The sequence below is a fragment of the Bos indicus x Bos taurus genome, chromosome 21, assembly GCF_003369695.1.
Source record: "Bos indicus x Bos taurus breed Angus x Brahman F1 hybrid chromosome 21, Bos_hybrid_MaternalHap_v2.0, whole genome shotgun sequence".
NCBI classification, from domain to species: Eukaryota; Metazoa; Chordata; class Mammalia; order Artiodactyla; family Bovidae; genus Bos; species Bos indicus x Bos taurus.
In genome coordinates, this window is record NC_040096.1 from 24,365,088 (window position 1) to 24,392,461 (window position 27,374).

General features: G+C 40.4%; 1 protein-coding gene across 6 annotated transcripts in view; it reads right to left on the reverse strand.

Annotated features, from left to right (window-relative positions):
- Positions 1-27,374, reverse strand: part of ADAMTSL3 (ADAMTS like 3) — a 381,778-nt gene that overhangs the window by 204,040 nt on the left and 150,364 nt on the right. For all 6 annotated transcript variants that reach the window (XR_003507318.1, XM_027520883.1, XM_027520878.1 and 3 more), the window contains exons 5-7: positions 23,752-23,797; positions 13,944-14,180; positions 7,374-7,500 (exon numbers count right to left, since the gene is read on the reverse strand). Coding sequence is in view for 5 of the 6 variants with exons in the window: in XM_027520883.1 (XP_027376684.1) it covers positions 7,374-7,500; positions 13,944-14,180; positions 23,752-23,797 (410 nt within the window). In the remaining variant the exon portion in view is untranslated. The remainder of the gene's footprint in view (positions 1-7,373; positions 7,501-13,943; positions 14,181-23,751; positions 23,798-27,374) is intronic.

The following is a 27,374-nucleotide window of genomic DNA, read 5'->3' on the forward strand; positions in this document are numbered from 1 at the left end:
CTGGGCTGGATGAAGCACAAGCTGGAATCAAGATTGCCAACCAGGAGAAATATCAATAACCTCAGATATGCAGATGACACCACCCTTATGGCAGAAAGTGAAGAAGAACTAAAGAGCCTCTTGATGAAAGTAAAAAGGGAGAGTGAAAAAATTGGCTTAAAGCTCAACATTCAGAAAACTAAGATCGTGTCATCCAGTCCCATCACTTCATGGCAAATAGATGGAGAAACAGTGAAACAGTGGCAGACTTTATTATGGGGGGCTCCAAAATCACTGCAGATGGTGACTGAAGCCATGAAATTAAAAGATGCCTGCTCCCTGGAAGGAAAGTTATGACCAGCCTAGACAGCATATTAAAAAGCAGAGACATTACTTTGCCAACAAAGGTCTGTCTAGTTAAGGCTATGGTTTTTCCAGTAGTCACGTATGGATGTGAGAGTTGGACTATAAAGAAAGCTGAGCACTGAAGAATTGATGTTTTTGAACTGTGTTGTTGGAGAAGACTCTTGAGAGTCCCTTGGACTGCAAGGAGATCCAACCGGTCCATCCTAAAGGAGATCATTCCTGAGTGTTCATTGGAAGGACTGATGTCGAAGCTGAAACTCCAATACTTTGGCCACCTGATGTGAAGAACTGACTCGTTGGAAAAGACCCTGATGCTGAGAAAGATTGATGGAGGGAGAAGAAAGGGATGACAGAGGATGAGATGGTTGGATAGCATCACAGACTCAATGGAGATGAGTTGGTGATGGACAGGGAGGCCTGGCATGCTGCAGTCCATGGGGTCGCAGAGAGTCAGACACGACTGAGTAACTGAACTGAACTGAACTGATTATTTTGAATTAAAGGTACTAAGAAACATCCAGTGCAAGGACACTGTGTCCCTCCACTGGATGAAAGCAGGAGATAAAGCTTCCAGGGGAAGGTACCTCCCTGTACTGAGGGTAGAAGGCATCCTTATCACCAAAGACAGGGAATTTCGAGTTGAGAAGCCCATGTAAACCAATATAAACATGTAAAATTTCCTGAGCTCTTTAGGAAGACAAGCCATCTCTGTGGAAACTTTTCATTAGAGCTTTGGAAACTTCTTCCTATGAGATCCTAGGACTAACTTCTCTGACCTGCATTCCACCTCAAGGTCTGTGCTTTTTAAAATAAGGAATAAAGTACAAATATATTTAATAGATTTTCAGAACTAAAAGATGTCTTAGACATGATTTGTGCTAACACATTCAGGACACAGATGAAAAGGTCCAAGTTCCTGTGATCTTGCCTAAGATCACAGACAGTGGCCAAGAAGAGGTTATTACCCTAGTCCAAAAATTCTAGTCCCCAAATTCTGTTGCACTATATTTAGTCTCACCGAAAACATAACGGGAAGCAGAGCTATTTCCAGTGAAGAACCTGTATTCATTCGTGCAACATTTATTGAGCTCCTCTGATGTGCCCGGTACCCTACAAGCTCCAGGAATAAAATGATGAAAATGATAGATACAGAGTCCACTTTTGCAACATATGACCAGCAGGAGAGATGAATTAAGCAAACAAATACAGCTCTCTCTTGAACAACACAGGGGTAAAGGGCCCTGACCCTACATGCAGTTGAAAATCTGGGTATAATTTATAGTTATCTCTCTGTATCTGTATCTAAGTTTCCACATCCGGGGATTCACCCAGCTGAGGATCATGTCGGTACTGTAGTATGTACTATTGACAAAAATTTGCATATAAGTGAACCTGTGCAGTTCAAACCCATGTTACTTAAGAGTCAACTGTAAATCAAACAATTACCTCTTGCAATAAAGGCTAAGAAGGAAATAGAAAACAGAAGGGCTGACTTTAGGCAGATTGGTCAAGGAAAATATCTCTGAGGAGGTGATGCTTAAGCTCAAGGTTGAGAAAGAGACAGCCAAGTTAAGAGCTAGGAGAAGTGTGTTCTAGGCTCAGGGATTGGTCAGTACAAAAGCCATGGAGGAAAAGGTCCCTGGGAAGTCAAAAATCTTCCAGAAAATCGAGATTACTACAGACTAGTGAATGAAGGCAAGACAGCACACATGACATGACATAAAAGCCAAATACATAAGACTTTGAAAGTCATGAGAAGTGGTATGGATTTTAAAATAAGTGTAAATAAAAGGCAATTTACAAAGAGGTATTAAGCCAGGAATTCCTGGCCAGTGTGGCTACTCTGTGAAAAACAGACTCCATAACATTCCTTCTTAACAGAACCTACATGTCATTGTCCTCTTGTTTTTCTTTGCAGAGGACATAGAAGATGCACAAAAAAACATGTGGAAGAGCAAGGCGAGGGTGAAAGCAAGGGCCCTACATTTTCAATCTTGGGATCTCCTTCCATGCCATGCTCTCTCTTGTGAATTAAATATCCCATGAAAATGAATGGAGTCTGGGAATTCCCTGGTGGTCCAGTGATTAAGAATCTGCCTGCCAATGCAGGGGGCAAGGATTCTATTCCTGGTTGGGGAACTAAGATCCCCACAAGCTGTGCAGTGGGGCCAAGAATATTTTTTTAATGTAAAAAATTAAATGAACAGGGTGCTTGGTTTGAATATTCTTTTGCCAGACACAGTTCTGGCATACAGCACTATCAATCAGAATCTCACCCTACAAAGATGAAGACAGGGAGGCAGAAAGAGATGAGATAAAAAGGCAGGAGGAAGGGAGAGCAATCTGTTTACCACCTCAGCAAGCCTGTTATAGTCAATAACAGTCTTCTTTGTCGTGGAATAAGTTAAGTGTACAGATGGTTTTTGGAAATAACAGTCAAAACAGAAACAAAGAGCATATGAAGAGAAAAAAAAAAGTGTATGAAGAGAAAACATTATAAGAACTGCCCTGTGAGGCAGCCCCACAGTCCACCTAGCCCAGGATTCTGTATTTTCTAGGAGACCCGAGGATGGTTGGTAAGAAGGTGTGGGGTTCCAGGTCAGCCTCAGGTGTCACTGCATCAATAAGCTTAGCTGTCACCAAGGAAAAATGTACAGTTGACCCTTGGACAATGCAGGGGGTAGGGATGGCAGCAGTTAGGAGCAACAACGCCCTCCAGTCAACAATCCAAGCATAGCATAGAGACTTTTCAGAGTGGTTAAGACTGCACTCTCAACTCAGGGGGCTGGGTCAATCCCTGGTTGGGGAACTAAGATCCCAAATGCCAGGCATTGCAGCCAAAAAAACCCCACAAAATCTGAGTATAACTGATAGTCAGCTCTTTATATACACTTTCTCTGTTATCTGTGGTTCCACGTGGGTGGGTCCAACCAACTACAGGTCATTTATTCATGTAGTATTTACTGCTGAAGAAAATGGAAAACCATGCAGTTCAAACCTGTGTTGTTCAAGGGTCAACTCTACAAACAGATCAGACAAGGTGAGCTTATTTGTTTATTTGTCTCAGGGGTGCATGGTCCTTCTATGGACAAGTCAAAACAATGGCAAAATCTGGAAATACAAGTGAGTCCCCCAGTACCAAATCCAAATGCTCCAATCAGGGGTGTATGCTTTTTTGTTGCTGTTTTTAGACTCTTCTCTCCTTAAAAAGCTGAGTGGCCTCCAGCTCTCTGTTCCAACAGCCAAAGCTATGGATGCCAGTTGTGAGTTCAGCCTCTCTCCTCCCTCCGAACAGGAAATGTGCATGTTGTATGTGGATTAATTTCTGATATTTCTCACAGCGAAGGTTTTGGCTCCAGGCTCTTCCACCTTGAATCTGCCTCCCTGCAGGATGGAAACAGGGCCCAAGAGCAGCCTCATGCACTTTCTTGCTAGCAGGGCTGTGCCAACAGCATCTCCCTGCCCTGGCCTCCTTCAGCGTGAGACTTGGGGAAGATAGGAATGACGGCTTGGCAAGGTGAGGCCCAAGGAGCCTGGTGGACTCTGCAGGCCTGGAGATGCACACTCAGGGAAAGACGTGGCTTCATTTCCCACATTTTTTTTACACAAAGCATCATTATAGGGAAGTGCTTCCATATGGCCCACAGAAAATCTCAGCCAAAAACAGCTTCAGTTGGCCAGATTCAGAGCAGTAACAGACATGAAGGGGCCATAATGAAAAGCAAGGATGAGAAGCACCAGGTTTTCACACAGGCAGGCAGGCATCTTTGCTAACTTTAGCCTCAGCCCTAGAGCAGGCAGACAGAGCTTGGACTTGCCAGCAGCATGCCCCCAGCTCTACTAGCTCCCTTTAGAGATCTGTCTCTGAGATCCAGCTGCTCTTCCTTTGCAGAAATTATTCAAAAGTATTAAATGTTTTAAACCTTTTTCTCTAGTCACTAAGCACCCTTCTGCCACAATTATTCCTAAAGCTTGCACGGATATTTTGTTGTTCTGAAATTGTTTTTTCTACTGTTAATCCCTTTGCCAATGCTTTGCCCTAAAGAAGAAAGAAATGATGTAGAGATCATAGCTTCCAGTGAAGAAAAGGATGGCTGGAGAGTAGGGTCATCTCCCTTTATCCTTCAGCCAATGTTAACTACATGTCAGACACTTTTTCCTACATAGTTTAATTTGATCCTCACAATGACCCTAAGAGCTGACTGAGTATAATTATTATCCCCATGGGTGAATCTGTTTGAGAGTCTTCTCTCAAGCAGCTGATTCTACCTCCTAATGAACAGAGTGTAAAAAGAAGAAGAAAAAACTGTTCTGGAACACAGTTAATTTCTCACCATGTTCTCCAAGGGCACCTAGAGTCACTCAGTTCTTAACATGGTGTGATTGTGTACCCACTCCTTTAGTCCTGGGAAAATCCTTCCCTCCATTCATTCTCTCATGTTCTATTTACTTCTAAACCCACTGCAATCATGCTTTGGTTTTAGCCAGAAATCATTGAAACCACTCTTGCTAAGGTCACAGATTTGGCTTCAAATTGCCAATGAGAAAATTTTGGACTTTTATTCCAGTTGACCTCGAAACAGCATTTCACATGGTCGACTATTACCTCCTTTTTTGGAATTACTTATTCCTTCAGCTCCCATACTGCTTCTGCTGAGTTCTGAGTTTACCTACTCTTCTCATTATCTTTTCACTTGAATCCCCTCACACTTTTTCCCTCGCTAAATTCTCATGCCTTCCTAATATATTGTATTTATTCTCTTTGGATAAACTCAGTTAATTTATAACTAAAGGGAATTCCCTGGTGGTCCAGTGGCTAAGATTCCACCTTCCCAATGCAGGGGGCCCAGGTTTGATCCCTGGTCAGAGAACTAGATTCCACATGCTGCAACTAAGAGTTCGAATGCCGCAGCTAAAGATCCCATGTGTCACAATGAAGATGGAAGATCCCATGAGCTGCAACTAAGACCCGATGCAGCCATAAAAAGTTAATTACCTAAAAAATATATGTATTAAAAATGCATAACTAAAGACCATTAACAACAATGAACTGTCACATTTCAGATCAACTCTTTCACCCCAAACAAAATATAATTAACATCTGTTTGAAGGTATCAGAAAAGTAACAAAGCACTGAATACTTATGGGGCCACATTTCTGGAAAGAAGAAAACCCAAGGAGGTGAACCCTTATTTTTGGTATGCATTTCCTCTCCATACATTCCTTCCCCAGATGGACAGAAAAGAAATCCACCCAGCTGTTCAGGCTGGGAAATCTGCATCCTGAGAATAGCTTCCTCTTCTCTCTTACAGTTTTCACATTATGAATTAGCAAACTCTGCTGACTCTGTCTCCTAAATCTCTCTGCCCTCTCTGCTCCTTTACCTCTCCTACCTCGCTACAACCCCGACGAAGATAAATGTGGCATCCTAGTTGGACTCCTTGCTTCCAGGCTCACCTCCACAAGTTGCCAGAATCACTTCATTAAAATGCAAATCTAATCAAGTCCCTCCACTGCCTAAATTGCTGTAATGACTTCACTGAACCTGAAACGTGACTCACAACAATGAAGGCCTTTATGATTCCTTCTGAATGCCACTGTTTCTTTCCTCCCACCCTAACCAATGTGCAATCCTAGGTTACTCAAGAAAGTCCAGGCTTCACTCTAATGTCACGCAATGAGCTTTGTGCTTCCTCTGCCTGGAAAACCCTCTCCACCCTCCACTCCTCCTCTACGGTTCTCCCCATTTTGGGAGAATGAGTAAAATCCCGTTTCATAGATTTCCCTAGCAGTCCAATGGTTAGGACTCTGTGCTCCCAATGCAAGGGGCACAGGTTCAATCCCTGGTGGGAAACTATGATCCCACAAGCCAATCAGTGTGGCCAAAAAAATAAATAAACTTTTGGCTTCCCTGATAGCTCAGTTGGTAAAGAATCTCTCTGCAATGCAGGAGACCCTGGTTTGATTCCTGGGTCGGGAAGATCCCCTGGAGAAGGGAAGAGCTACCAACTCCAGTATTCTGGCCTGGAGAATCCCATGGACCAATCCATGAGGTTGCAAAGAGTCAGACAGGACTGAGCGACTTTTACTTTCGTTTCTGTTTCATAAGTTAAATCCAAATAAACTCAAAGGAATAAGATTTTAAAGTAGGAACACACATACAAAAAAGCACTGGCAGAAGGCATACATGTATAATTTTTTTCTCTTTAAGGCAGGGGGTAGGCAAACTATACCCTGAGGGTCAAATTTAGCCTGCAGGCTAGTTTTGTAAATAAAACTTTATTGGAACACAGCTCTTCCCATTGGTTCACTGGTTGCCTGTGGCTGCTTTTCACCTGCAGCAGCAGTGCTGAGTAGCTAAGACAGAAACTATATAGGCTAAAAAGCCCTTAAATATTTCCTCTCTACCCCTTTACAGAAAAAGTTGACTGACCCATAATTTAAAAAAAAGCAGATATTACCAGACTTAAAAGGTGGAGAATTCTGTGTATCTATAATTTAGAAACTACTGATTCTACAAACAATACTGAAAGTCAAATGACAAACTGAGAATAGTAAAAACAGTTACAACAAATAGTACATATTCATGATACAAGTGAGGAAAAGATCACCATCCAAATAGGGAAAAGAGTAAATGACTTCAGCAGTTGATTGAAAGATAAAAAAGCATAAGTGGACAATAAATGCAGGACAATATTTCAATAAATATAGGATGATATTTTCTACCTTGTTAGCAATCAAAAGGGGGCAAAGAAATAATGACTCCTAGTTTACCTTAAAAAATCAGCAAATAAAAAAAAACAGTTGTACTCTGTATTGGCAAAAGTTCAAAGAAATAGGTAATCTAAGAAGAGGTAATGGGAATTAAAATTTGATCTATTACACTTTTGGGGAGAAATGTATCTTATAGAACACCAGTCAAAAGTTCTTACTACCTAAAAACCTTAGCAATGGGAAAACGTTATCATACTATCAGAGGGTCTAAAGCACATGCTGTTGTATGGTAATGTATTGGGTTTAAAACCTACGTTTTTCAGGAGACACGTGTGACTTTGACTGTCCCCGCACCAGCCTGCAGGTGGCGCCGTCACCAGCACAGACACCACAGTTGTCCTCCTTGGCGTTGCTCCCCAGTTGCCGGTCGCAGCCCACTGCCTGCAGACAGAAGATGGCGGTCAGGAGTGGATAGAGATATGGGCATATCAAACCTTATATATTTCATAAATCATACTGATGGTGTTGTCCTTCTTAAATGTATGAGTTGGCTCTCTTTGATGAGAACATAGATTTTAAAATATATAATAATAAATAAAGGGACTTCCCTGAGGATCCTGGGGTTAGGACCTCTGGATTTACCTCCCAATGCCCAGGATGTGTGAGTTTGATTCCTGGTTAGGAGCTAAGTTCCCACATGGCTCATGGCCAAAAAAAAAAAAAAATCCCAAAACATAAAACAGAAGCAATATTGTAACAAATTCAATAAAGAATTTGAAAATGGTCAAATCAAAAAAAATCTTAAAAATAATAACATATACAGCTTTACAGGACCGTGTCATTTATATATAAGATTCTTATCCAAAGACCAAAGAATTAAAGATGAATGGAGGCTGCCCCTTGACACTCTCACCCTTAGCTTTTTTATTTATACTTCTAATTCAGCTATTTTATGTACATAAAATGAAAGGAACATTACAAATACTGCCTCTCTCCTCTTCCCCCAACCCCTTCCCTCTCTTTCTATCCTTACCCTAGTCCTGTTCTCTCATTTCTTCCCCCAGATGACCACTATTTTGAGGTTGATATATATCCTTCTGGTCCATAGTTTAATTTTTTTCTGTTTTAATCTCAATCTATACCTACATCCCTGGTCTTCAGATCATAAAGAATCTGCCTGCAATGCAGGAGACCTGGGTTCAATCCCTGGGTTGGAAAGATCCCCTGGAGAAAAGAATGGCAATCTACTCCAAGATTCTTGCCTGGAGAATCCCATGGACAGAGGAGCCTGGTGGGCTATAATCCATGGGGTCGCAAAGAGTCAGACACAACTAAGTGACTAACACACATACCTATATCTTATTCATAGTGATAAATCCATCTCTCTCAATATCTTGTATCTGGATCTTTATATCTCTTTCTGTATCATTATCTATATTTATACCTATATATCTTTACTTGTATATGTATATATATGTGTATATATTATTCTTATAAAAACTTTTATAAATAATTTTTAAAATATAAGGAGTTAACAAGAGATATATCTCAGAATACATTTATACTGACATCCTTCAGTCTCTTGTGAATTATTACTTTTTGTGAGTGAAGTGAAGTGAAGTGAAAGTCGCTCAGTCGTGTCCAACTCTTTGCGACCCCATGGGCTTATTATTATTAGTCCATGGAATTCTCCAGGCCAGAATACTGGAGTGGGTAGCCTATCCCTTCTCCAGCAGATCTCCCAACCCAGGAGTTGAACCAGGGTCTCCTGCATCGCAGGTGGATTCTTTACCCACTGAGCTATGAGGGAAGCTTTTGTGAGTACTGTGTGTGTATCTGCTGAACTGTGAGCTTCCTTATATGAGAAAAAGGGCTACGTCTTATATTTCTTTTTATTTTATTAATATGACTTTTACATGACATATGCCCAGTAATATTAACACTAACTAATGAGCTTGTTTATTTCTAACTCTCTGCACACATTCAGTGTTATTTGTATTTATATGCTTGGTGGTTAAGTACAGAGACCTTGGAGGCAAACAGCCCAATTACAACAACTACCCAGCCCTACCACCCTTCTCAAGATGCAGGATGTAAAACAATGCAAACTACTCCAGGAGACTCATTTTCCTCAAGAGTAAAATAGGGACACTTAGACATGCTTCACACAGGGTCTATACTAGGAACGAAATGAGAAAATACATGTAAAACTCCTCGTACAGTGATTAGAATACTCGAAGGGCTCAACAAAAGAGAGCCCCCTGAATCACCTCTCTCTGTTTTTCATTTTGCCTGGACTCCCGGGTTGAGCCCCTACACTTCGGCTTGGGGGAACTGCTGGATCAGAGTCTGTATCCAAGGTGTTGACGGGAATATAAAACTGGAGGAAGTCAAAACCACATCTATAGACTATTCTTTCCGAAGTGCTGCTGCTGAAGGGAAGGAACAAGATCAAATGAAAGTTTCCAGGGGAGGTGGGAAAAGTTCCAAGGAAGTTTGAGGAAAAGCCTATGATTACAGATATTTTCAAATTCACAGAGGGATGTCGTGAAGAAAGGCTTTACATTTGTTTTGTGTATTTTCAAATGGTGAAAGCTACGGGTTTAGGTGTAATTTAGTTCAATATGAGAACGTATTTAGAGTCAGAGTTATCCAACAATAAATATTCAATCACAGGCTAGGTAGGAGACTTTGGGACAGGAAAACTGGAGAGGGGATTAAATTATTTGATGAGCAGCTGAATCCTCTGAGACCCCTTTCATTCTGATTATATGAATTTTTATAAAGATTATAGTGAAATAGTAATAATAATAGTTGATTTTTATTGAATGCTGGTGCTATGCCAAGCATGTAATACACATTATTCCATTTAATTTTCATGGCCACCTTTTGATACCTTTTATCTCTATTTTACAAATCTGACTGTTTCTGAGGTTACATGACTTTCCAACATTACACAACTAGTATATTGTTTGAATATCCAGGTCCTCTAACACTAGAATCTTATCACTATGCTCTACTTTCCTCACCTTTAGTATCAGCAGATGGACAACAACAAACCCAGTTATACAGGCTATAATATTAATATTTACTAAGTACATGTGGAATAACTTAAGAGTGATTGATTTTGGAACCATACTTGCATTTTTAAGATTCAATCAATGAGTAACTTGTGTTCAAGCAACTTTCTCCAAGGGGAGTAATTCTACCATTAAATTATAGAAATACTGTTCCTGGGCCAAGCTCTGTCCTCACACATGTGAGTCCCTGAGCACTTCACATTTCATGAGAATGAGAATCGCTCTTTATCTGGTCATCCAGGAAGGGTGTGGGTTTAGGAGCTAGGATGGGCTTATTTTGAAGAGTGTTTAGAGCTTTGCAAGATCTTGGGCAATCAAATACCTCCCTGAGCACTGATATTTATTTCATAATTTTTAAAGCTATAGTTCATCCAAATCTTGCAGCCAAAAAAAGCATGTGAAAACATCACAGAAAAATAATATCTGAAAAGATCTGATTGCCTTGTGATTCATAAGAGATAAGCCAAAACTGCCCTTGAAATTGAGGGACTACTGAATATTGGCTCTCAGATCTCATCATAATCAACAATGAGCAACTTTTAAAGAATTTCCTGAAGCATTTTCAAGTTCAGTGACTTCTCCTGAAGTCAAGATCTCTAGCTGTAATGATTTAAAAATCACTAATTGATAAACATATCAATAAAATGTATTAATACCCACACAGCCAATTTGTATAGAGCCAGGCATTACAGAGTCTAAATTAATAAGATGTGATTCCTATTTTGCAGTACAGTTGATAAGACAAGTTACACAAGACAGGGGATAATATAAATAAAAATTTAAGATATATGAGCAGTGCTTTGGGGAATAAATACTCATATATAAATCGTCACTTCAGCAAAGGATTATTTCATAGTTCCAGCCTATGATTTCTTACACTGTTCATAGAAGTCAGTGTTTAAATAAGGGTCTTTACTCCAGATGGAGCAAAGTATGAATTTCCCAGATCAGTCAAATTTAATCCTTCAAGAAGCAAATAATTTTTTGAGTCAACTCCTGTTTGAGATCTCTGAAAATTGAATTCTACATTACAAAAATTCTAACATTTCTGCCTAAAAAATCAGAGTATATGGAGCTATGGCAGTCATTAAGTTCAGTTCAGTCGCTCAGTCGTGTCCGACTCTTTGCGACCCCATGAATCGCAGCACGCCAGGCCTCCCTGTCAATCACTAACACCCGGAGTTCACTCAGGCTCATGTCCATGGAGTCAGTGATGCCATCCAGCCATCTCATTCTCTGTCGTCCCCTTCTCCTCCTGCCCCCAATCCCTCCCAGCATCAGAGTCTTTTCCAGTGAGTCAACTCTTCACATGAGGTGGCCAAAGTATTGGAGTTTCGGCTTCAGCATCAGTCCCTCCAATGAACACCCAGGACTGATCTCCTTTAGGATGGACTGGTTGGATCTCCTCGCAGTCCAAGGGACTCTCAAGAGTCTTCTCCAACACCACAGTTCAAAAGCGTCAATTCTTTGATGCTCAGCCTTCTTCACAGTCCAACTCTCACGTCCATACATGACCACTGGAAAAACCATAGCCTTGACTGGACAGACCTTTGTTGGCAAAGTGATGTCTCTGCTTTTCGATATGCTATCTAGGTTGGTCATAACTTTCCTTTCAAGGAGTAAGCGTCTTTTAATTTCATGGCTGCAGTCACCATCTGCAGTGATTTTGGAGCCCAGAAAAATAAAGTCTGACACTCTTTCCACTGTTTCCCCATCTATTTCCCATGAAGTGATGGGACCAGATGCCATGATCTTTGTTTTCTGACTGTCTTCACTTTCATCAAGAGGCTTTTGAGTTCCTCTTAACTTTCTGCCATAAGGGTGGTGTCATCTGCGTATCTGAGGTTATTGATATTTCTCCCGGCAATCTTGATTCCAGCTTGTGCTTCTTCCAGCCCAGCGTTTCTCTTGATGTACTCTGCATATAAGTTAAATAAGCAGGGTGACAATATACAGCCTTGACGTACTCCTTTTCCTATTTGGAACCAGTCTGTTGTTCCATGTCCAGTTCTAACTGTTGCTTCCTGATCTGTATACAAATTTCGCAAGAGGCAGGTCACGTGGTCTGGTATTCCCAAATCTTTCAGAATTTTCCACAGTCATTAGGAATATTCATAAATAATTAGTTTCTCCCTTCAGCCCATGGAGGACTGCACTTCCCCACTCCCTTAGAAATAAGTGTGGTCACTGACTGTCTTTGGCCAATGAAATATGAGTCTAAGTGTCTGCATCACTTTGATTAGAAGCTTCAAGGGTCAGCACATGAGTCACATGTTCCTCTCCTCACTACTGTAGTTATTATGCAAAATGCGTGTGCAAATAAAGGCTCCTTCAGTCTGGGTCTCTGAGACATTCAAGGGCAGAGACCCCTACTGACAGCATATATAATAAAAGAATAAAGTCATAAACTCTGACCTTTGGGAAAATTAGTCAACAGTAAACATCAAATAAGATGGTTTATGAGTAGAAGAGAAAGGAAGAGAGATTGGTGAGGCCACCAAGGAAGACTGGCTAGTCCAGTTTTGAAGTAAAAAGGTGAAAGTAGAGAGGGAAAAAAAGTGAAACGTGAGAAATTTGATAGAAGCATCAGGATAGAGGAGACAAAAGCAAATACACTTGGTGACCACAGCGTGAATTCAGGAAGGTGACACTGAGAATTGTGGTGTCATAAACAGAAATGAATAGATAGCAGTTTGAATAACTAGTGGATCTGGGAAGAACAATACTAGTTCATTTGAGAAGGGGTGGGGACTGGAGGAATTCCCATGGTGTATTGGAGGAATTTGTGGAACCTAATGTCTAGAGAGCAACACAACACTGTAAACAACTGTACGCCAACAAAATTTTTTTAAGAAAAGGATGACTCCAAGGTGTTGTGGTGAGCAACTGGAGATTGTTTTCCAGATGGAGGGATGTAGGAAGGAGAAGCTCATCTCATAAGCAAGACCAAGGTTCCTCCAAGCATAAGAAGTCAGAGATACCTGGCAGGGCCTGACACTTAGTAGATGGTTAGGGACATTTGCTACTATTACTGCTGTATTTGTTATGAACATAATAGGGTAGATGGAATAGTAAGCATTCCGTATGTTTACAGTTTTTTCCAGTGATCAAAGGAATGGAGTAGAATTCTATCCCTTCCCAACAATCCCCACACTGTCTCAGCAACCTGTCATAGTCCTCTGAGTCCTCACCCCTATTACAAGCCATGGCAGATTATACTTCAGTCACATTCATCACAGCTTTGCAAAGATCACTCTAAAAAGTACACTCATGCTAACTACTTAGTAAATAAGTCACTGCTCCCACAGGCCTCAAACAATGAATTACTTTTAACAAGAAAATTCAGAGAACCTATCAATACCAATAAATCAGTAGTTCTCAAAGTGGGGTCTCTGGGCTAGCAGCATCAGCACCTCCTGGGAACTTGTTAGAAAGCAAATTTTGAAGCCTTACCCTAGATCTTTTGGGTCAAAAGGTCTGGAATGGGGTTCAGAATACTGTGTTTTAACAAGTCCCTCAGGTGATTCTGATGTACTTTCAAGTTGGAGAACCACTAATCTAGAAAAATCCACAAGTCATATATTATAGTCTTTTGACTCTATAAGGGCAAAATTTACACTATTTTGAATAAGTAAAATATAATCTACAGGTGAATAACACTCCTTAAAATACGTTTTACATTAAAATCCTTAAAGGCAATATTTTGTCTGCATGAACAGAAGTACAGAAGAGAAAGGTTATCTTTACTGACAGTGGTCATGGCACCGGCTGGAGACAGGGGCCCGGGAAGCAGGTGTGGCTTACCTGGCAGATGCCACTGATACACATGTCCAAGGAGTCAGCAGTGCACCGAGTCCCATCCAGGACTTTGGGTGCCAGCTCCACCACCAAGTTTTGTCCCCGGGCCTGACACCTGAGTGCGCAGGGGGCGGCAGGGTCGTTGTACTGTGGAAGCCATTCATAATAACGTCCCTGGTACTGAACATCATTGTAGGCTGAACACTGCTGGGCTCGGAAGTCCTCTGCGTCTGGAGGGCAGTCCTAAAGTAGAGAAAAAGGGCCACAGGCACATCACAAGGTGAGGTGGGCCAGCATAAGGCTGAGCAAGAGTCCCATGAGAGCACACCCCCACTTCCTTCTCTCCGGAAGTCACTTCATTCCTATGGGGAGAGTGGTGGGAGGGGGTTCAGGATTGGGAACACGTGCACACCCGTGGTGGATTCACGTTAATGTATGGCAAAACCAATACAATATTGTAAAGTAAAAAAAAATTTTTTTTAATGTTAAAAAAAAAAAAAAACAAACTTCAGAATCTTCAGTGTGGAGTTCTACTGTGGAATTTTCTGATCACGGAGGGAATCACCTAATTTATTCTGATTGTTTTTCCACTCAGGTAGTTTTTTTCAGATAATTAAAGCTTACCCTATGTAAATGCCAAATTCTGCTCTATTTTAAGCATACTGAATATAAATTTTCAAACATATTACATAACCTCTTTGTTTTTCAAACAAGGGAAATGGAATGTTTTTGGAGTTTTCCCAGTGACCTAAGGTCTTCCATAGGAAATATTAATCATCATCCATGCCTTCAGGAGCCATTTCAACGTAAATGATTATTAGCCATTATTTTAACTGGCCCCAAATTGCTGCACTAATGTGGGAATTTGCGTTTGTTTCACTATTTTTGTCATCTAGTTCATAGCCTTTCCTCTCTTTCTCTCAGGCCCCCAGCCATCACTTTACTGGTACCCAGTGCCTGCCTTTGAGTGGCTCTAGAATGGAAAGAGACAACATAGCTTTTTCAAGTCTTGTCTACAACAAAAAGCAAATAAGCAGCCCCAAGGAGCTCACATGTGAAAGTCGTGGCCTGTTTGCGACCCTAGTCCATGGAATTCTCTAGGCCAGAATGCTGGAGTGGGTAGCCTCTCCCTTCTCCAGGGGATCTTCCCAACCCAGGGATCAAACTCTGGTCTCCTGCATTGTAGCCAGATTCTTTACCAGCTGAGCCACAAGGGAAGCCCAAGAATACTGGAGTGGGGAGCCTATCCCTTCTCCAGCAGATCTTCCAGACCCAGGAATCGAACTAGGGTCTCCTGCATTGCAGGCAGATTCTTTACCAACTGAGCTATCAGGGAAGCCCCAAGGAGCTGTCATACTAAAGGTAAAAAGTGTCTGTACAAGTTTTGATGACTCAAGGATCTTATTAATTACTAACGGATCTCATCAGACATTTCCAAAGCAAGATGCTGAATGACAAAAACGCTACTTTACTCTTCAAAACTGAGAACAGACTTCCCAATTAATGGGAATGAATTTACTTTTTAATTAAATAAAATAGATTCAGAGAGGTGATTTTTTTTCATATTGCAAAAGAAATAAATGTTCATTGTAAAAACTCTGGGAATAGTTTCTATTCAAAAAAAGAATAACAAAGATTCTTATACATAAATCTTTGACCAAATTTTATTATTTCCCAAAGACAAACTTATGGAAATAAAATTTCTGAGAAACAGGGTATATTTCATGAGCATTTCAAAATATTGCCTCATTGCCCTCCAGAAAGGTCTTATTATCATCGGGATACATAAGTTCCCTTTTCTCAGTATCTCTTCTCAGTTTGGATATAATTTTCCAAAATTTTTTCTAATCATAAGTGTTAAATAGAATTTCAATATTTTTAAAATTTCAATGTTTTAATTTGCATTTCTTTTCATTATTTAGGTTTAGTATCTTTTCATGTGTATTTGCCTCTTACATTAATTCTTCTAAAATTTGGTTTTTGTCCTTCATTTATCTATGGAATGTTTGTGTTTTTATTATTTTAACAGATAAAGCTATTAAATTTCATAGTGAAGTTATCAACTCTTTGTTGTTTGCATTGAAAATATTTTTTCATTTAATTTTGTTTCTGGTGCTTTGTGAAGTCAAGAAGTTTTGAATTTTTATGTAGTCATATTCATATTTCCTTTCAAGGTTTCTTTCTTTACTAATGAGATATGCTTTTCCCACCCTGCCATGAAAAAAGATAAACACTTAAATGTATTTTTCTAGTTCTTTTATAGTTTAGCAACTATGCTTAACTCTTTATTGCATTTGGAATTTATTTTGATCTATGGGGTAAGGTAGAACTCTAACTTTATTTTTCTGCAAATAGTTATTAACAGATTATCAGCCAGAATTTTAAAATATAATTTCTTCTATTTATCCTCTTTTCACTACTTGATTTTTATATTTTACTGTGTTTATGCTTTAGACCTTTATAAAATGCCTCAAATCCTTTGAATATAGTACTGTCCATGGAATTCTCCAGGCCAGAATACTGGATTGGGTAGCTTTTTCCTCCTCCAGCGGATCTTCCCAACCCAGGGATCGAACCAGGGTCTCCTGCATTGTAGGCAGATTCTTTACCAACTGAGCTATCAGGGAAGCCTTTTTTGAATATAGGTAGGGAATACATAAAATATAATTAATAAACTTTCCCCTGGAATTACTTGTATTACTTTGTCGTGAATTAATCTAAAATCTTATATTGTGTCCACATTTTTCTTTGTTCTAGCAAGATTAACCCTTAACCAAGGTCACACATATGAAAAAATCAAGTTGAAGAAGATTAAGACCAGATGACATTTTTCTCTTGGAATAAAGGCTTTGTCTTCCATCTAGCCATAGAGAAGATCATCAGTAATAAAATTATCTCAACTCCTCTTTCCTCAACCATGGCCTATTTTCTCTATATCTGACTCTTTGAAATCCAAACCAGAGAATTTAAGAGAGCAAGGTAAAAATAACTTCCCCGGCATCATACCCACTTACCATTCTAAACGTGCTCCAGGAACTGCAAGTGCTAGCTGACTCTTGAATGTCTTAAACCCCCAGACCAATGAAGCTTTACAAAATCAACTAATTAACTGAAAACAGCTAGGAAGCTAGCCGAAGCTGAGCCCTTGCTGAAGGGGTGGCCAGGTTGGTCTGTGTGACCCAGTCTCCTTTGCCAAGGCTGACTGTCAGAGGCAAACAACTAGTTCATGCCGGGTCAACCTTTCCCAGGAATTTGGAATTGCAACAGAAAAGTTGAAGCTGAGAACTCACGTTAGTCTGGGCTAGGCTAGTCATTTTTTTATGTGATGCATGTTGAAGGAAAGTGAGCCACTTCCCACAGCAAGGAAGAAATAATTAGACATGAAAGAAGGTCAGATCACAAACCATGGGTTTCAATTGAAGGAGTAAGTAACCCGGGCTTCACTTTCTGATTCCTGGGTCCTCGAGATGTGCTTATGCCTAAATTCCACTAAACATCCACCCACCCATTCAGTGAATTCCATTTCTTTAAGCCAATCTTGCTGCTGGCTGCTGCTGCTAAGTCGCTTCAGTCGTGTCTGACTCTGTGCGACCCCAGAGATGGCAGCCCACCAGGCTCCCCCGTCCCTGGGATTCTCCAGGCGAGAACACTGGAGTGGGTTGCCATTTCCTTCTCCAGTGCATGAAAGTAAAAGTGAAAGTGAAGTCACTCAGTCGTATCCGACTCCTAGCGACCCCATGGACTGCAGCCTACCAGGCTCCTCCGTCCATGGGATTTTCCAGGCAAGAGTACTGGAGTGGGGTGCCATTGCCTTCTCCAGGCTAATCTTACTGGGCTTCTATTCCTTACAAATGATGACCCCTGATTAAGACAGCCATATATCTGGACAGTGTTTTCTTGTTTACCAGGAAATATCACTGACATTCTCTCGTCATAACCACACTTCACGTGGGGTAGGTCAGGATTATCATTAGCCTCGTTTTCATAAAGGGAGGAAACAGATCCAGAAGGTCTTCAGTTGCTAACCCAAAGACAGACAACTAGAATATGACAGAGCCAAGACTGAGGCCCAAAGTAATGAGCATTCCATTCCATGATACTGCTTTCTAGTCATTCTGGGGGACAGTGACTACTTATATTAATGCTTTCATTCACATGGTGCTCTTCCAGTGTCAACACTAAGCCTGTCTAGTCTGTTTCAGCTGGGTCCCATGCCATGGCTCGAGACAATCTAGGGATCCTTGTGTCTAAAGTTTAGTTGATGTTTAGGAAGCTTGGATGCCAAACATCCTTCTGCTTCCCTTTCCCTGAGAAGTGTTTTTTCACATCAGTTAAGTTCAAGACAACACTTATTTATTAAATATATTTATGGGTTTTGCCCAGGTGACATGCTGTGAGGAACACAAAAGAAAAATATCATCCATAAGCTACCTAGTTAGCTTGTTATCTTATTGATGATGTAGAATCTATGTACATGGAATTCATTGAAACAGTAGGTTATCTATTGCTGTTTGTAGACTTATAGCAGGATTTTGCAATGAAAGAAATAAAATTGTTATCCAAAAATTAAATTTAAAATTGAATAAACAGAGTTGATTAGGAAAGAATCAATCTGATAAGGAGAGAATAGATCCTAATCAGGAAGACTTGACTCAGTCAGGAAGGAGTAGCCAGCCTGGGAGGCACAGAAATGGAAAAGGAGAAGGAGGAGGAGAGAGATGAAGAGGAAGATAAGGAGGGGAAAAGATGGGGGGAAGGGAAGATGGAGAGGGAGGTGGAGAGGGAATGAGATACAGCAGAAAACAAACAGCACCCATTCAAGGACCATTCTAAAGACAGGGGTCTCCCTTTTTATGCGAGAGAGACCATTTCCTAAGAGATGATTTATATAATGAGATTGGACCAAACTTTAATTTGGATTAGATATATTCCCCTAGATAACCAATGAGTAGGGACTCAGGAGAAATACAATTTTTGTATAAGCAAATATGAACATTTTGTCTTATCTTCCTATCCATATTATAGTATGAGCTAAATTTCATGATCCTCTTACATAGCAAATGCCAAATTTCCCAGCATAAAAATAAATTACCATAGGTGACCATTATCAGCTAGAATAAGCAAATGATGCATCATGAAGAAGTAACAGTTCAGAAAGGACCTAAAGGGTGATATGATGTGTATAGGACAAGATACGAGAGACAACATAAGCAAAAGGCAAACAGTAGAAATAAGTTCAATATCCATGAGGCACAGCCTTGTCCAGCCAGGGTGAATAAGATATAAATCTCACCAACTGCTGGAGAGCCTGAAATGCAAGTGAGGGGAATTGAAAGCAATAAAGACCTACAGTGGGGAGTGACACAGAAAAGGGACACAATACATGGCATTTTAGGAGGGCCAGGATGATAGCAAGATGGGCTGGAGTTCTGGAGACAGATATGAGAGGAAGAGGTCCTTGCCTAAAGCAGGAACAATGGGGGGAAAAAAAAACAGCTCTAAGAAAAAACTGTCAGAAATTAGAAATTAGAAAAATTAGAAATCAGAAATTAGAAAAAATGAATATAGGATCCTGAGTATAAAGAATCTTTCAGGGGTACATCAAATGTTACCTCTTCTGGAAAATTGTCAGGGAGCCCAGGGAACCCACTGTGCAGAATTATGCACACCTCAGTCTGTGTTCGTATAAAAATGTGTTTAGGCTACAAAAACACTCTTTCCAAATGATGATAAACTCATTTTAAAAAATATGTTCCCTTTGCTCTCTTCTAGCTTTACCTTTAATCCCATAAAGCCTGGTATAAAAACATATGAGTGAGTGAATTCAGGTGTAAGGCCTCCTTGCTGACATGCACGACTGCTCTTGGAACTTCTCCACTTCTCCATATACCCCTGATAAGGATAATTCTTCCCTAAGGCCTCAGTGGCCCAGCCCTGGCTGCAAGAGTCCATGCTGAGTGCTGATCGGAGGATCATGTCTGAGGACAGCCATTACCTGAAGCCATAGGACTGCACACAGGTATGCCCTGTTCCCTTCACCTCACAGGCCTTCCAGCCCAAAGTCTCATCTCCCCTAATCACTTTCAACTGTGTAGGGAGTATGAGAATTAAATTTACATATTCATGAAAAGGCACTCAGAACAATGCCTAGGATTTTTAGTAGTACTTAATGAGTCTGAGCCATTGTTGTTGCTGTTATTATTGATTTTGGTTAGGAGTTAGAAAGCTGATACACAAGTGAAAAATTACATGGTCCTAAAGCTGAGAGCCTGAGCCTTCAAATAACCAGGAACAGAAAAGTATTAGCAACCTTGGGAACAGGACTGAATGTCAGGTCTCCAGGGCTCACCGGCAGTGGCTTCTGCTTCTCAATACAGCACACTCCCCTCCGTGGCCACTAAGCGACATCCCTTGGATGGAATGGGAGGTCTTGCAGTCCCATCACATAGGGCTCTCAGGTCCCCAGCACTGTAGGTGCAGGCATCTTTGGATCACGAAGCAAGTTTCCCTTATAAAAGAGTGCCTGACCTGGGAATCACTGAAGGCAGCTTCCTTCAGAGGAGTGGGCGACATGCCCCATCCCCATGGACAGGGGAGCCACTGACTATTGAACTAGTGTGGCCTATTTCAGTGAGGACATTGGAAGCACTGAGAAGCAACAGCAGGACTCATAACTCAGTTCTCCTTCCACTTGATGAGGGCTGCAGAACAGTCTCCACTCCTGCTCTCTGGACTCCTTGGAGATTTCAAAAAGGTTATTCTAAATTCCTAATTAATGAAACAGGAAGCATCTCAAGTAATTACATGTAAAAAAGAAACCAAGATGTGACCATATTCGTACCCTGAGTTCATTCTGGTTAAATCCACTTATGGGGCTTCCCAAGGTGGTTCTAGTGGTAAAGAACCCACCTGCCCAAGCAGGAGACATGAGAGACACAGGTTCGATCCCTGGGTCAGGAAGATCCCCTGGAGGAGGGCATGGTAACCCACTCCAGTATTCTTGCCTGGAGAATCCCATGGACAGAGGAGCCTGGCGGGCTACAGTCCAAGGGGTCAGAAAAGAGTTGGACATGACTGAATCGACTCAGCATGCATGTATGCACATAGACTTACGGCATTGGACACCCTTGCAAGGTTTCTATAATCACTTCTGAAAAGGAGCAGATCTTCTACAGATCATCAACCCTGCAGCTAGGGCTGCCTTTATCCATGTGGTCTGCAGCAGGGCTTGAGTATCATGGCTGCAGATTGGCACATGGAGAGGGAGGGGTACCCTGAATACTACTGATATGAGAGATCTGCCACAGGGTGCCCTTCTTCCCTATAAAGAATGTTGTTGGAAACTCTGCATTTGTAATGGCAAATGCAGAAATTACTGTCCTATTCTAATTAAATCTCTCTAACAACCCTCGTAGGACTCCAACTCTAAGAAACAGAAGAGGGTGACATTTACATGGCTGTCCTCTCCACTAGCTCCCACCTCCTAAGCATCTCCTTCTTAACCAGCCTAGAGGTGGTGAAGATTTCTGCAGATTCCTCTGAGGGGGGGCATCAGTTAGAGACCAAGGTACTCTCAAGACCCTCAGAGCCTCAAAGGCATCAGACCTTCACTCAAACCAAAGTTTGAGTTTGACCATTGCAACCAATATGCACCAATATTAGAGATTACGTTTTATCTCTATGTTGTATGGCCCAATAATCCTAGACCTTTATCACCTTTATCTCTTGTGTCTCTCACACACACACACCCTAGAATGAAATCTCAGAATGAAATATCTTGATCTGGGCATTTAAAATGAATCCCCCAGATAGCTTCAGAGAGTACTGCTTGACAGTACTGTTGTGAAATTTATTCTGAAATGACTGCAAGGAATTTGCCATACCACTTTGTCTGAGAAGACAAGCTGTTCCATGGTGTTCATCAGAATAATGCACCTTCCCCAAAGATGGTCAAAACATAATCCCTAGGACCTGTGATTAGGCTACCTTATATGGCAAAAGGGGCTTTGCCCAAAGCATCCTTTGACTACGGTTAAGGACCCTGAGGTGGGGAGATTATCCTAGATTATCTGGGTATGTGAAACTTGTTCAGTTGTCATCAAAGGCCAATGTGACTACATAAAAATGGACAGAGAGATGTAGTGTTGCTGGCTTTGAAGATGGAAAAGGGGTCCACAAGCCAAGGAATGAGGGCAGCCTCTAGAAGTTGGAAAAGACAAAGAAAATAGATCCTTCCCTGGAGACTCCAGAAGGAATGCAGACCTGCCAACACATATTAATTTTAGCCCAATAAGATAAATTTGTGTTGCTGTAAGCAAGTGTGTTGTAATGCATTACAGCAGCAATTAAAAAATATAATGTACCCAGGCAAAAGGCAGATCTAAAAGTCGTGTGTGTAAGTCCCCCAGGCTGCTCATGCATCCACATGCTAGACTCTGCTTATATGTAAATTCCAGCCTGTGTCTATGCTCAGGTCAACTTATCTCCCTCCTTCATCCCCTCCTGGATTCCAGCTCACTTAATTGTGTACCTAAGCACACGTGTGTTGCTCGATTCTCCAAGCTCAGTTTGTCTTAAGGACACACGAAACCTATTTGCTTTGTCTCCCAAAATCCCTTTTAGGACATAGTGGACACAAATATATCTACCTGAGGGCTGGGTGTCATTGTATTTTGAGTGCCCTAAAAATTTGTTGCTGTCATTCAGTTGCTAAGTCATGTCTCACTCTCTGCGACCCCATGGACTGTAGCACACCAGTCTCCTCTGTCCTTCAATATCTCCTGGAGTTTGCTTAAACTCATGTCCATTGAGTCAGCGATGCTGTCCAACCATCTCATCCTCTGCCCAATAAATAAGTATTTTTCCCACCCATGTTTGAGAGAGAAACATTTCTGCTTCGTCACTTATTAAAACAGACTGAAAACATGGCTTGCGTTCCACAGACAAAAGGTCTTGCTAACACTGTGTGTTTTCCACTCCCCAAGTCCAGAGCTGCCCATGGAAGAGAAGTTCTAGTCAGTAGAACAGAAATGCTTACTCAGGACTGCAGTCTCACACTGGCCCAGGACAGAGGATGAGGAGAGAGGACAGTTCCCCAGTAAGTGAAATATTTAGAATAAACGGATTTAGATCTCCAGGGTTTCAGAATTTCCTTTGAACTCCTGTCATTTCAATTTGGGTATAAAATAGGATTTGTGTTTTCTGACATTTATTTTGCATTGCACATTTGTGTTGGAATTTTATTTTTTGTTCATTTTGATCACTGTAGGATGAGAGTAAGGTTTATAAACCCTTCCCAGGTGTGATTTTCTTGAGTCATGACCTTCAGTACTCCTTATTACATTTTGCAGGGGGCAGGACAGGTGTTTTGGAGCATGAGAAACAGCACTAGAGAAGTTCAAGTCTGTACTCTTCCCACATGGTCTCTGGAAAACAATTTCACCTCCCTCAACCCTAGGCTCCTCATTTGAAAAAACTAACCACACCTCATATGCCAGCATCTCAGAGATGGTTGTGAGGGTTAGGTGAAATCCCACACATAGAGCACTTTGAACTTGGAAGGCATTTATAAGTATTATGTATTGTTTCTATGAAATCAGAAATTATTAAATGCTTACCAAATAAGACCATAAAGTGACCTAAAACAGGTAGTATAAATGGAAGGTATGAGATACACAAAACCTGTCATCAATTAAACAAATATTCAAATTTTCCACAAGGAGTACCAAGAGGCCATTAGCTTTACAATACATAATATTATTACTTAAGACATGAACATATTTTATGGGATTATATATTTTTATGACAAACTTACATGATTGCTGCATGTCTTGTATCGAATATTCTGCCCTTCGCAATTCCTGCAGGAGAAAAGAAAATATGGACTTCATGGAAGTTGCAAGCAGGGGGAAAAACAAAGGAAAACCAAGGCACTTGTAAAACTTTTATTCATGAACACTGACTCAAAGATTCAAAGTTTAAATTCTAAGAAATAACTTTTAGGAATCAGGAGGCCAAAAAGTCTCATAGAACTGTCACAATAGTGAATTCTTTAGCTGAATTCATGTAATAGTATTACTTACGCACAGTTTTAACCCTAGGGTTCGTATAACCACTGAAATTAATAGTATTATAGTATTGTGTATAGTGTGTGTGTATGTGTATAATGTGTGCATATATGTTTTTTTTCCCCTATGAAAAGGAAAGGAAAGGTACTGGCAGAAGCATTTTGTGTAGCACCCCTCTGTGGATGAATTTCTCTTCTGTACTTGCTGAGGTCGCCAAGTTAACTGGGCCCTCTATAACCTCCCTCTCTAATCAAAACAACCATCTCACATATATGTGAAATCTAAAATACGACACAAATGAACATATCTATGAAATAGAAACTGACTCACAGACAAGGAGAATGGACTTAATGTTTGCCAAGGTAGGGCAGTTGGGAAGAGTCGACTGGGAGCTTGGGATTAGCAGATGTGAACTAGTATATATAGGATGGATAAAGAACAAGGTCAGACTATACAGCACAGGGAATTATATTCAATATCTATGATAAACCATATGGAAAAGAATATAAAAAAGAATTAAATATGCATAACTGAGTCACCATGCTGAAGGGCAGAAGTTACATTGTAAATCAACTATACCTCAATAAAGTTTAAAAAGCAAAAAATTTTTAAAAGCATAATTCCTAAAAAACAAAAAATTTCCTAATGCATTGAACAGGTATATTTAATCATATTTTCATATGTTACTACATTCACATTAACTGTTAAAATAGTCTAAAGAAATACAACTGTCTGTGCCAGGAATTAGCTTGTGGCAATGCTTATATTTTACTTCAGCCACTGGTCTTACTAAACAAACACTACAAAATAGTATTGGGGCAACTTTTTAGACTACCGATACTGTAGGGTCTGAAGTCATATCCCCATATACATATAGGTTTGAGAATCCAGGATGACCATCACACCCACTCCCCCTCCCCCTTCCAGCCACTTGCTCTGGGACCCTGCACTCATCTTTCAGGCAGACTTTCCTTCTGGACGTCTGGAATTCCATCTGGCAGGTCCTCTCCTCAGTGTAGGGCTTGCTGCTCTATATTTTCTATATACATTAACTCCTTAAGATAGCTCACCTGTAAACTTTTCCAACTTTTCCATGGAATTATGTGTTTACCCTCTATGTTTCCTTGGTCCATTCAATGGCAAATATGGAGCCAGAAATGCTAAACACAGGCTTAACTCACAATCTTGAATTAAAAGTCAACTGTCACTATGTCATTTGTTTTAGAATAATCTGGGAAGAATAGAACTGCTACAAATTGAATCCAAAGAGATGGGTTTTTTTTTTCTTTGCTGATGTGATTTAAATATGAGCCTATATGAAATGGCCGAACCAGTCTATGTCAGCAATATATAACTCACTGCATACTCTTTCTGATGATTCTATTTTTATCAACTATAAAAAGAATAAGTGAAAACTAATAATGTGCCAAGAAGTATAAAGGAGGAAAATATATCATTAAAAAAATCCCATCATCAAGACCTTTACCCTTAATATTTTAGCATTTCATCTTCCAGTGTTTCTGCCATAATTTATTTACAGATTCATTTATAGCCAATTCAACTGTGTATTCAGTTTAATTTAATATTATAACCATATTCCTATTTTATTAATAATTCCCTGGAAAAATTGTTTAATGACTACATAGTAAACCATTATAAATACATTACTTGTCTTGTAGTTTTGCATTTGAATTTTTTAAAATTGTGGTAAAATATACATCACATTAAATTTACAATCCTAACCAATTTTAAATATACTATGCAAGACTGTAAGTATATTCACACTGTTGTACAGACACTGGGCTTCCCTGATGGCTCAGACAGTAAAGAAGCTGCCTGCAATGTAGGAGACCCGGGTTCCATCCCTGGGTGGGGAAGATCCCTTGGAGTAGGAAACGGCAACTCACGCAAGTATTCTTGTCCATGGAGAATCCCATGGACAGAGGACCCTGGCGGGCTACAGTACATGAGATCACAGAGAGTCAGGCATGACTGAGCAACTAACACACACACAACACACACACACATTAACTTTTGTAGGCACTTGCGCCGTCTCTTGTTTTTCCCAAAATAGCCAAGACATGGAAGCAACCTAAATGTTCATTGACAAATAAATGGATAAAGAAGAAAAAAATAAATAAATAAAATAAAATTTATGTATAGTAAAATTCACTTTTGGGGAGGGTTCACAATTCCATGAGATTTAACAGATCCATACAGTTGTGTAAGCACTGCCACAATCAACATGTGGAACAGATCCTTCATCCCATAAATGCCCTCAGGTTGCCCCCCTGTAGCCAACTTCTCTTCACCCTCAGCTCCTGGCAGCCACTGACTTGTTTTCTGCCCCCATTAACTTTACCTTATCCTGTTAATGGAAGCACACAGTATATAGTCTTTTGACTATATCCATCCATGTTGATGTGTGTACCCGTACTTCACTCCTTAACTGCTGAACAGTATTCCATTGTGTGTATCACACAATTTACCTATTCACCAGCTGGATATTTGAGTTGTTTCCAGCTTTTAGCAATTATAAACACAAATGCTGTAAACATTCACACACAAGTTTTGTGTGAACACAACTTCAGTTCTCTTGGGTAAATACTCATAAGCAAGATTGCTGAGTCTCCTTATTTTATATAATAATTTTCTGTTAAATATTTTTATGCTTCCATTTTTGTTCAAATTTAGGATACATATCTAGAAATGGGTAACAAATACCAGTTGTTTCATCTTATGACTCTTTCATGCATGTATTTTTAACTCTTGTTGGCTAAGTATTATTTGACTTGGTTGTTTCTTCAAGAAGGGTAAATGTCTCTCACATTACTGAACTTTGTATTTCACAAAGGAAAGGTAATGCTGCAAGATCTATTACTTTTTTCATGATCCTTTCCCCTTAAAACTGTAGACATGCTTTATTGACCTTTGACATTTAGACTTGCAGAAGACAAGTCTGAGTTTTATTCTATTGTACATGTATTTTATTTTTTTGTGGAAGCATATAGTGTTTTGTTTCATTAGCATTTTAAGCAAAAACTACATTCAGTTCAGTTCAGTTCAGTCGCTCAGTCATGTCCGACTCTTTGCGACCCCATGAATCGCAGCACGCCAGGCCTCCCTGTCCATCACCAACTCCCAGAGTTGACTCAGACTCACATCCATCGAGTCAGTGATGCCATCCAGCCATCTCATCCTCTGTCGTCCCCTTCTCCTCCTGCCCCCTATCCCTCCCAGCATCAGAGTCTTTTCCAATGAGTCAACTCTTCGCATGAGGTGGCCAAAGTACTGGAGTTTCAGCTTTAGCATCATTCCTTCCAAAGAACACCCAGGGCTGATCTCCTTTAGAATGGACTGGTTGGATCTC